Raw genomic sequence first — 11,693 nt, 5'->3', positions numbered from 1 at the left:
TTTTTTTTTTTTTTTTTTTTTTAGTTTTAATTTCATTTCATTCTTCTGCGTTTCTTCGTTTCTGATAAGATCCGAATTTAGAATAGGTTGTAACCTTTGGGATTTGATTATTGTTTCAATTTGACAAACCTAATTTTATGCGTGAATGAGAAATTATTAGGTTTTTCTTTAAAGGGTTGTGATGAGATTTGAATTTATAAAAGAGCTGTGAGTATGTAGAATTGATGATTCTTTGTAAGTTTATTATAATTGTAGTTGAAAGAACTCATATTTATTGGGTTTTTTTTTTTTGTCTTTGTGATATTGAACAGGTTCATATTGGCTCACATACGTTTACTTATGATTTCGTCTATGGAAATGCTGGCTACCCTTGCTCAAAGATATATGATCATTGCGTTGCTCCACTTGTGGATGCGCTGTTCAAAGGATACAATGCAACTGTTCTCGCTTACGGCCAGGTTTGTTTTGAAAAAATTCTCTAAACTCTGCGTTTTTTTTTTGAAGCTAAATGATTGTTTGACTTATCAAATTGTTTGTTTGTTTGTTTATTGAAGACTGGTTCAGGAAAAACCTACACCATGGGTACTAATTATAGTGGAGATGGCACAAATGGTGGAGTTATACCAAACGTTATGGAAGATATATTTAAAAGAGTGGAGACCACCACCAATGACGCTGAACTATTGATACGTGTGTCTTTTATTGAGGTAAAAACATCTGCTGAGCTTTGTTGTTCTCCGAGATCTAATTTTGTAAAATTTTCTGTTCTGATACACTTGCCTCTAAATGCGCAGATTTTTAAGGAAGAAGTTTTCGATTTGCTTGACTCAAATTCTTCGGCCCTCCTAAAAAATGACAGTGGGGTTCAAGCAAAGCACACTGCCCTCTCGAGAGCTCCAATTCAAATCAGGGAAACTGCCAGTGGAGGAATAACATTGGCTGGCGTTACCGAGGCAGAAGTCAAGACGAAAGAAGAGATGGGATCGTATCTAGCACGTGGCTCTTTGTCTCGAGCTACTGGCAGCACAAACATGAATAGCCAATCAAGGTGAATCTATTATCTGAAATTGCACTATAATTCACTCAGATAAAGATAAAATTTCGTTGTTAGATCAGATCTATAAGTATGCTAATGTAGTGTTTGGTTCTTGCCTTTTTAGTCGGTCCCATGCAATCTTCACAATCACTTTGGAACAAAAGAAGATTTCCAGCGGTTCTTTCACAACAACTGAAAACGGAGGTGAAGATATCCTATGTGCAAAGCTTCATTTGGTTGATTTAGCGGGGTCAGAACGTGCAAAACGAACAGGAGCTGATGGGATGCGTTTGAAAGAAGGTTACCTTATGTCTATCTTTGAGCTCTATATTATTCTTTCTGGTTTCTTAAAAGAGACTATGGCTAATCTAGAAGATTCATTTTCTGTATATTTACACAGGTATTCACATTAACAAAGGTCTACTAGCACTTGGAAATGTTATTAGTGCACTTGGAGATGAGAAAAAGAGAAAGGAAGGAGGTCATGTTCCTTACCGTGACAGCAAGTTAACTCGTTTGCTTCAGGTATCAAGGTTTCTTATGTTTCTGTCAATTGAACTATATGTTCTTGTGTATATATGGTTTTGAAGAAGAAATGCTAACGCTAATAATCTGTTATTCAGGATTCTCTAGGTGGCAATAGCAAAACTGTGATGATTGGTATGGGTTTTTCAAACATTTCATTTTATGATCCAAGCATTAGACAAAACTGTTTTCATCCTTCTATTAGATAACGTAACTTATGATCTCTAAATGTTGCAGCTTGTGTAAGTCCAGCTGATACAAATGCTGAGGAAACTTTAAATACGCTCAAATACGCAAATCGTGCTCGCAATATTCAAAACAAAGCAGTGGTACGTATATACTAGTTCTTGCTTTTAATTATGAATGCTCAGTAATATATTTCAGTTCTGGCCTAACCTACCTTTAATTTCTTGCGATACTTAGATCAATCGAGACCCAGCAACAGCACAAATGCAAAGAATGCGGAGTCAAATTGAGCAGCTGCAGACAGAACTCTTGTTCTATCGGGGTGATAGCGGTGCTTTTGATGAGCTCCAGGTATTCCATCTGATCTAAGACGAACAGTAACAGTTTATGCTTGTCACATTTTCTAATACTTGACAATATAAATAATCTTCCTTAGATTCTCAAGCATAAGATATCACTCCTTGAGGCAAGCAATCGTGAGCTACAAAACGAACTTCAAGAACGGAGAGTCGCTTCTGAGCATTTCTCAAAGCGTGCTTACGATGCTCAGGTTTTTCTTCTACTCATTCTTTGTTTTTTTAATGGATCTAAGCACATATGACATCTAGCATTTTATATTTTATATTCATCCATTTAGGTTGAAAAGGACAAACTCATAATGATTATCGAATCTGTTCGCAATGGTAAATCCTTGGATGAGATTGAATCGTGCCAAAATGAGGTGAGATGTCCTTTAAGATTATTTTGTCGAAATGAATGACCAAGTGGATTTTTTCGCTGAAGTGTCTAATTTTCCAGGACGTTGGTTTGGTGAAGAAGTACGTTTCAAAAATTCAAGAGCTAGAAGGAGAGCTGTTGCATATCAAAAGCTTGAAAAAATCGAGTAACTGCCAATATTCAGATGATTCCTGTGATGATGATGGGCCTCGTTCGAACAATGTCTTGTTTCCCTCGTCTAATGAGTCGTCGGATTGTGAAGACAAAGTGATTGATGTCACGGGTTGGTTCCTCAACTAATGTTTTAGCATTTTTTTTTTCGTGCCTTGTGTGAGAAGCTTATCCCTACAAACCACAACTTGTTTATCTACTTTTAGATTGTTAGCCTAAACTGTTTTCCCTGGTTTAATATATGAGAAAGTCATCTCTATAATCTCCGTTTGAGTAGCTTTACCTTGTATGCAGTTGAACTTGAAATTCAAGAAAAGGAGATTGAGCATTGCTCACTGCAAGAGAAGTTGGATATGGAGCTTAAGGAATTAGATAAGAGACTTGAAGAAAAGGAGGTACTATTCTCATTTTTGGAGTGTGCTCCTTTTTAGTCTTTCATCTGTTTCCTTACGGAAGTATGTGTAAACTTTGATTTTCATGAAGGCTGAAATGAAGCGGTTTTCAAGTGGTGGTACATCTGTTCTCAAACATTATGAGAAAAAAGTTCATGAGCTAGAACAGGAAAAAAGAGCACTGCAGGTTGGTATTATGTGGTTTATATTGTATTGTAGTGAAATTTATGAACCAGAACTGACTAAATCACACATGAATGCAGAGAGAAATTGAAGGTTTGAAACAGAACCTTGCTAGCATACCATCAGGAGATGGTGCCCAGAAACAGAAGGAAGATTATTCTCAGAAACTGCACACGCTTGAAACACAGGTAACTTCCGTTCTATTTATTAGCTATATCGTGTTCACATATATTTTTTCATAATGCATTGTCTTTTGTGTCTTTAGTTTTCTGTTCTGAAAAAGAAACAAGAAGCACAGTCACAGCTTTTGAGACAAAGACAGAAAAGTGATGATGTGGCAGGAAAATTGCAGGATGAAATACAAAGAATTAAGTCCCAGAAGGTAAGGTGTTCTATTTTTTGTAGTGATCTCTATTCGAGCCTCACTGTATATATGTTTATGCCTGTATGTCTTAAGTATGCTAATCTGATTTGGTTCTACTTTTCAGGTGCAATTACAGCAAAAGATTAAGCAGGAGTCAGAACAGTTCAGGACTTGGAAGGCTTCGAGAGAGAAGGAAGTAATGCAGGTATATTTGACTAACAGTTTAGCTAATTAAGAGTTTTTTTCTTGATGACTCGAGGCTTAGTTGATTTGATTGATTGATGAGTATGTCTGACTCTTGTTCCACTACTGAACTAGCTAGTCAAATGTCATTCTGTCATTAGTCAAATATGACCAGTGCCAGTGCTTGTAAATATTTGACTTGAAGATCTCGGACTTGATTCTAGTTCAAAGGAAATTTTAACTTAGTTATTCAGAAATTTATTGTGTATTGGAACATTCATTTATATCATTTTTTTGAATTTAACCAGCTCAAAAAAGAGGGAAGGAGAAATGAGTATGAGATGCACAAACTCATGGCTTTGAATCAAAAACAGAAGTTGGTGAGAACATTTATAAACTTCCAGACCAATAATATTGATCTTTTCTATTATCATGGCTGCTCAAAGTCTGGTTTTATCAGGTTTTGCAAAGAAAGACAGAAGAGGCATCTCAGGCGACAAAAAGACTTAAAGAGCTTTTAGAAACTCGAAAGGGGTCTTCACGTGAAGCTTTAAGTGAGGATTTTTCGTATAACATGAATTACTATGATCACCTTTGTTTGTATGTCTGATAAAAGCTACTAACTGCGTATCCTACTATATATACAGGTGGGGCAAGTGTTAATGGTCCTGGAACTCAGGTAACACCTGCCAAATTCTTTGAAACCGATGCTTTGTGTTTCTAGTTACTGACTAAAATTAGAGAGTATGGTCAACGGTGATTGTTCTGGTTAGTTTGTAATTGTTAACTTAAAATTTACTCCATTTGCAGGCATTGATGCAAGCAATTGAGCATGAGATTGAAGTCACAGTTCATGTTCATGAAGTGCGTTCTGAATACGAGAGGCAAATGGAAGAGTATGTCTTTCATTAATGCTTGTTTCATGATTCATCGCCTGACAAAAAGTTTTTTTTTGTGATTTCCTACTAAACTGTCTCAAATAACACTGACTATAATTCAGGAGAGCAAGAATGGCTAAGGAAGCTGCACGGCTAAGAGAAGAAAGGGATCTGCTCAAGAATGCCCAAATAAGGTGAGTGATCTGGGCAAGAAAAAGATTTTGCATAAATCAGGACCAATTCATGATGAAAGAAATATAGTAAACAATGTGTCTTCTCTGGCTTAGCAGCGTTCATGGTGACACCATGTCTCCTGGTGCAAGAAACTCAAGGATTTTTGCTCTGGAGAATATGCTTGCCACCTCATCCAACACTCTCGTCTCCATGGCATCACAGTTATCTGAAGCAGAAGAGCGCGAACGTGTGTTTGGTGGAAGAGGGAGGTGGAACCAAGTTAGAACGCTAGGTGACGCAAAGAGTATTATGAACTATCTGTTCAATTTGGCATCAACTGCGAGGTAAAATCTCAATTAGTGACTGATGATTTTGATAATAAGTTGCTTGCTGAGGATCATCTTCAAAATATGATGCATAACTCATCCTACATTCTTCTTTCTGTCCATTATTTAACTTTGAAGGTGTCTAGCTCGAGATAAAGAGGCAGACTGCAGAGAAAAAGATGTCCTTATAAGAGACCTGAAAGAAAAAATAGTAAAGTTTAGCAGTTATGTTAGATACTTGGAGATCCAAAGAGCAGACCTCGTGCATCAAGGGAAAGCACAGGTTAGTAGAAAACATCTTGGAAAAACGATCTGTANGAATGCCCAAATAAGGTGAGTGATCTGGGCAAGAAAAAGATTTTGCATAAAAATATATTCATGATGAAAGAAATATAGTAAACAATGTGTCTTCTCTGGCTTAGCAGCGTTCATGGTGACACCATGTCTCCTGGTGCAAGAAACTCAAGGATTTTTGCTCTGGAGAATATGCTTGCCACCTCATCCAACACTCTCGTCTCCATGGCATCACAGTTATCTGAAGCAGAAGAGCGCGAACGTGTGTTTGGTGGAAGAGGGAGGTGGAACCAAGTTAGAACGCTAGGTGACGCAAAGAGTATTATGAACTATCTGTTCAATTTGGCATCAACTGCGAGGTAAAATCTCAATTAGTGACTGATGATTTTGATAATAAGTTGCTTGCTGAGGATCATCTTCAAAATATGATGCATAACTCATCCTACATTCTTCTTTCTGTCCATTATTTAACTTTGAAGGTGTCTAGCTCGAGATAAAGAGGCAGACTGCAGAGAAAAAGATGTCCTTATAAGAGACCTGAAAGAAAAAATAGTAAAGTTTAGCAGTTATGTTAGATACTTGGAGATCCAAAGAGCAGACCTCGTGCATCAAGGGAAAGCACAGGTTAGTAGAAAACATCTTCGATATTGTTTAATTAAATAGTTAATGTCTTATCCTTGTAGCTGACTATAGCATATAAAACCATCGGCGTTCCATATTACAGGCCTCGGAGTTGAAGAAATTGTACGCAGAAATTAACCAAAACAATGAGCATAGTTTGAAAAAGCAGGAAACCCGAAACTCGACTATAGTTCTTGAGGACATGGATACATCTGATTCTGAAACGTCAGACCATGATGAACGGGAAGATCCAGATCTTGATGACGAATGGAAACCTGAACTTGAATCAGAGCGTGATTCAGAGCTGGAATCGGCTATAAAGCTGAATAGGAAACGAAACTTCAAAGTGGGAAGACGGCGCTCGAGTGTGGTCATGAGGCGTTCATATGAAGAGAACCTGGAAGCTCCTTCAGATGATGCAGTGAAATCCACATCATCATCTGACGTATGTTGTTGCACTTGCAGTAGGAGCTCCTCGTGCAAGACTATGAAGTGTCAGTGCCGAGCTACAAAGGGATCTTGTGGTCCGTCATGTGGATGTTCTGCAGTGAAATGCTCCAACAGAAACGCAGATGGGATGCAGGGCAATTCCATCTCGGAATCAGAAGCCTTGGAGAGCTCACAAGAATCTGATGAGAAGGATAAAGACCAACAACAACAAGTCCTTGCTTCACGCGGAGCTATGCTGCTACAGAACGCTCTTGCTGACAAGCCAGGGGAGGAGAGAAATGATGATGGAGGAACAAGAAGAAGAAGAAGAAAACCTCTATCAGACATAGGAAACACGACGGTAAAAATTATATTGATGATTAATTCCTTTTTATCTGTTTGATGTAGCTTGGAAACAACAGCTTTCTGATTTTATAAAATTTGGTTTCAGGGTAAATCGAATGTGCCAAGGCCAGGCCAAAGAAAGAAGTGGAAGAAGACGGTGCTTCAGCTTGTCCCTGTTGGTCCACCAGCACCACCAACAACACCAACTTCATCTCAGGAACAAGCTAATCCGGTGAGTTTAGACATGGAAGCAGCAACAAAGCCGGAAAACAGCGGCACTGGAGAGTCAATGAAACAGAAGCGACCGAGAGCGATGAGTTCTAATGGCAGCAACTTGCTGAGAGAAAGAAACGCAGATCAAAACGGCGGAGAATCAGTGGGTAATGGTGGTTTTGTGCAGAACAATTCGGGTAGGGCAAGTGGAAGTAGAACTTCAGATGAAAAGGAGAACCACACTCGTCGGATCTAAAGAGGAAACAGAGACGTCGCTTGAGGTGCAAGAAAGACGGGTTTGAAATCTTTTCAAGGGTTTGTCTGTTTCTTTTGTTTTTTGGGTGATGAAGAGAACATAACAAACGTATTTTTTTAGGGTTGTGAATTCAGATTCTGTTGTGAAAATGCATGCTAATCAGCAGAGATACACGAACAAAGGCAGAGTTCTTTTTTTTTGGTTGTCCATTAAAATCATTCAAAATGTCAAAACGTATAAACGAACAACAACCAAATGCAAGAAACAACCAACAAATATAACAACACGGCTCAAAACCAACACTGATTTTTTAATAAAACGACAGTTACATACACTTTTAAATCTTAATAGGAGGTTCAGTTTGAAGAAACTTTAAATCCCATAAAAGCCAAAAGAACACACCTCAGTAGTATCGTGTAGGGCTTGTGAATCATGAGCAACTTGAGCACATTGTTGAAAGACCTGATCTGGTTGATGAGTAGCAACTGGAACAGTTCCTTGTGAACCACCATCACCAGCAACCTAAGCACATTGTTCAAATTAACCCAATTTAATAAAACGACAGTTACATCTCAAAAGATTCACACTTTTAAATCTTAATAAGAGGTTCAGTTTGAAGAAACTTTAAATCCCATATAAGCCAAAAGAACACACGTGTAGGGCTTGTGCAACATGAGCACATTGTTGAAAGACCTGATCTGGTTGATGAGTAGCATCTGGAACCGTTCCTTGTGAACCATCACCAGCAACCTAAGCACATTGTTCAAATTAACCCAATTTAATAAAACGACAGTTAAATCTCAAAAGATTCACACTTTTGAATCTTAATAGGAGGTTCAGTTTGAAGAAACTCACCTCAGTAGTATGTTCTAGGGCTCTAGGTGAATCACGAGCAATCTAAGCATAACAGATTCACACTTTTAAATCTTAATAGGAGGTTCAGTTTGAAGAAACTTTAAATCCTATAAAAGCCAAAAGAACACACCTCAGTAGTATCGTGTAGGGCTTGTGAATCAGCAACCTAAGCACATTGTTGAGTTTTTAAAAATGATACATAATAAATTATTGATATTTGAAATTTTTTTAATCTAAAATAAATTTTATCGTTAGACATTCAATTTAGTAATCACATTTAACTATCTATTTCATCATAAAACCATAATTCACTTCTTCATGAATTAGAGTTAAAATTTTAATTAAAAAAATTATGAGCATCATATGATGATGAGATAATTAAATATTCATTCTTACAAACTTATTTTCCTAGTTTTTTCTTGCAGGTTTCTCATATTACTACATTCATTAAAATCTTTAAAATAAAACATGTAAAACTATATAAACACCATGTATTGAAATTTTTTCTTTTTAAGTTCATTCTTCTTTCAAAGTTTTGTGTGCTTACTTAATATAAAAATTTATATACAACGATAAATACAATTTATATCCGACTAAATGTTAAATAATCTATGTTATTCTTTATTGTTTTGTTATTCATTATTTATAATGTTGAAAGAACCACTTGTTTTGTAAATTGCTATAATGCGTAGTAGTATGGTTGTTACGACTATATCCCAATACCATACCAAATTCTAATATTTGTCAAATAGTATAAACTAAACAAGATGGGAGATCCACAGACACATTATATTTCGTAATTGACGTTGAATAATTGAATAATTGAATAATAATATCACTTATGTTTATAACTTTATATTCATGCAAAAAAAAAAAGTCGTTTGTGCAAAAATTTGGATTCCATGTTTCGAAGTAAACTATATCATATGTGGTAAAAACTTAATTGTCACAACACTCATTATAATTTAATAAAAACACAAGCCTTTTTTTTTGTAGTGAGAAAAAACCAAAAAAAAAAGAAAAAGAATAATAATTGACATAATATCTCTCCACCGACAGCAGAAAACACAGTCAATGACCCACGTTCCTCTTAAAGCTGTCGTCTTCGGTAATATCTTCCGGTATTAAACCAACTTCTAACCTCAATTACATAAATGCCCCTCTCTCATGCATAAAACATAAATTAAAATATAAGATTCCTTAATATTCATGTACTAGATTATAGATTATAACTCGTGCTTGAGTTGAAATTTTGTGATTGTTTTAGAACCAGGTGTGAATAAAAGTTAAGAACTGGGTTAAAATTTAGGATTTGAGTTAAAAGTGATTATTTTAAAAAGTTGTTGTCAATAATATTAATTTTATTTTGTTGATTATATATGGTTACTTAAATATTCAGCGGAGATTTTTTTTTTTTTTTTTGGAATATCGAAAAAGGACCTCAAATCGAGATTTAACCAATGGTTACAACCCATATAACCTATAACCTATCAAATAATCAAATAATTAATCTTATAACCCATATTATATAGTCTACACAAAAATGTTGTATACTTCCGTTTTATTATATAGGGGATTTAACAATTACTTCCAAGATTAATGAATATATTTTTTCACCATTTTATTCATATTTTTCTACTACTATTTTTTCGTTTTAATATTTATGTCTATTTAATATTCATGTCTTTTGAACTCTATATATATTTGTCTCTTCTTCACTAACTAACAAATCATTGTTCGTTGTAACATATTTTCTGTTTTATGTTGAATAAAAACTATTTAAATATTAATATATTAATATCCAATATTCAATATTATTATAGAATCTAACCAAAGATTTTAGAAATGATTATAGCAATATAGAAATTTTAATACAATTATAAATATATAATTTAGAGTTGCGACTATTTATCTTAACTTTTTGTAAAATATGTATTTTCAATATTTAATATTTATATTATTTTTTAGAAGTTGTGTATTTTTACTATAAATTTTCTTGATACATTTTCACTCAGAATATAATTATAATTATTTTACTTGAAAATTATATTAACTCATCACAACTATTCGTTCGCTATTCTCACTTAAGATCACTTTTTCATTATTGAGCAAAAAAAAAAAATATCACTTTTTCATAATTGATTTTTATAATGGTTGCAAACTTTTATCATAATTTTTCATAAAACATCTTATATTTATAATATATTAAACACTAATTTTGGCAAGATTGCCTCAATTTAGTATGACTTTTCACTCTATATTTTTCTTTTAGATTTATGTCTCTTTGCCATAATACTTTTTATCATAAATAATATTTTGATAGTTGAGTTTTTACTACTATTTTTATTTAATACTTATGTAGTTTTAACCCTACTTATTATTTTCTCCTTTTTAAATTTTTTTATTAGTATCACATACTCTTAACTATACTATAATTTTAAAATAATTTTATAACATATAATTTTAAATTTTAAATTGTAAATTAAATTAAATCTCTATATACTTATTTAAGAAATGTTATTCGAAATTTAACACTATTATCATGTAGCATGTTACAAAAAAATGCCATTACATTTTAATTAATTTAGTAAATAACAAAAAAACTTATATTAATTAATTAAATAAGAAAAAAATATTATCAAAATTATTTAATGAAAGTATTTAATATATACCATTTATTATTTCAGAAATCTTTGGAAACAATAACAAACTATTTATAACAATTGTATAACTTAATTTTATTTATAAAACTAAGTATAAATATTTACATCTTTAAATCATTTAATATTGACATATATATTTTAAAACTAAAATACAACATTGCTTATATTTTAAATATATAAAATATTAAATCTAATTTATTAAATATTTATTCGCATTGTATATCGACTCAATGACATCTATTCTAATCTAAGGAATCATGGGAGAACAAAACTATTCTAATCTTAAAATAGATGTCATTAATTTATTTTTTGAAATAATTTTCGGTATCATCGCAAGGGTCTCTGATTCTTGAAAAATTCAACTTTGAATTATCTCAAATTATGTTATCAAGTACTGTAGTACCAATTTAAGTAAAACCTTTTTGGATGAAAATAAAATACGAAGAAGCAAAGAAATAAGTTTATTATAAAGTTGGGTTATCATATAAGCAAGACAAGAATTAATGCTCTTATTAACACGATGGTTATGTTTCTTTAATCGGAAATCAAAATAATCAGTCCCCCATAATGATATAAGGGTATAATGGTCAAACTCAAGTTCTACTAAAACAGCCCACTAGCCAGCCAGATCCCAATTTTTTCTCATTGCTTCTCGCTCGTTCGTATTCTCACCAAAGCTACACAAAGAAAAGAAAAAGAAAAAAAACAAAATCTTGCTGCTATCTGTCTCTCTCTCTATAAGTCCACTCCTCCTCCTAGCAAAGCCACCTTCCTCTATTTCTTCTTACTTTGAGATTGGTTTTTAAGATTTAGCCAGAGAATTAAAAAAAAAAAAGCTTCGTCTCTTGGTTCTGCTCTGATCAAGAGAGAATTAAAAAAAAA

The 11,693-nt window shown here is 33.7% G+C and overlaps 1 protein-coding gene across 1 annotated transcript in view; it reads left to right on the top strand.

The window, feature by feature from the left end:
* The window catches only part of LOC104762203 (kinesin-like protein KIN-4C), an 8,032-nt gene extending 542 nt beyond the window's left edge, over positions 1-7,490 (top strand). The window contains exons 2-26 of the mRNA XM_019240410.1: positions 304-458; positions 555-707; positions 795-1,048; positions 1,161-1,336; positions 1,437-1,561; positions 1,660-1,696; positions 1,799-1,890; positions 1,985-2,098; positions 2,184-2,297; positions 2,385-2,468; positions 2,546-2,747; positions 2,930-3,030; positions 3,119-3,214; positions 3,291-3,398; positions 3,476-3,592; positions 3,699-3,779; positions 4,066-4,137; positions 4,218-4,311; positions 4,405-4,436; positions 4,568-4,653; positions 4,758-4,829; positions 4,926-5,153; positions 5,274-5,418; positions 6,154-6,840; positions 6,931-7,490. Of these exons, the coding sequence (XP_019095955.1) occupies positions 304-458; positions 555-707; positions 795-1,048; positions 1,161-1,336; positions 1,437-1,561; positions 1,660-1,696; positions 1,799-1,890; positions 1,985-2,098; positions 2,184-2,297; positions 2,385-2,468; positions 2,546-2,747; positions 2,930-3,030; positions 3,119-3,214; positions 3,291-3,398; positions 3,476-3,592; positions 3,699-3,779; positions 4,066-4,137; positions 4,218-4,311; positions 4,405-4,436; positions 4,568-4,653; positions 4,758-4,829; positions 4,926-5,153; positions 5,274-5,418; positions 6,154-6,840; positions 6,931-7,293 (3,788 nt within the window). The 3' untranslated portion in view covers positions 7,294-7,490. The remainder of the gene's footprint in view (positions 1-303; positions 459-554; positions 708-794; positions 1,049-1,160; positions 1,337-1,436; positions 1,562-1,659; positions 1,697-1,798; positions 1,891-1,984; positions 2,099-2,183; positions 2,298-2,384; positions 2,469-2,545; positions 2,748-2,929; positions 3,031-3,118; positions 3,215-3,290; positions 3,399-3,475; positions 3,593-3,698; positions 3,780-4,065; positions 4,138-4,217; positions 4,312-4,404; positions 4,437-4,567; positions 4,654-4,757; positions 4,830-4,925; positions 5,154-5,273; positions 5,419-6,153; positions 6,841-6,930) is intronic.

Source organism: Camelina sativa, chromosome 18 (genome assembly GCF_000633955.1).
Source record: "Camelina sativa cultivar DH55 chromosome 18, Cs, whole genome shotgun sequence".
In the NCBI taxonomy this organism is placed as follows: domain Eukaryota; kingdom Viridiplantae; phylum Streptophyta; class Magnoliopsida; order Brassicales; family Brassicaceae; genus Camelina; species Camelina sativa.
Note: the sequence above shows the minus strand (reverse complement) of the source record. Positions and strands in the feature narration are given on the sequence as shown.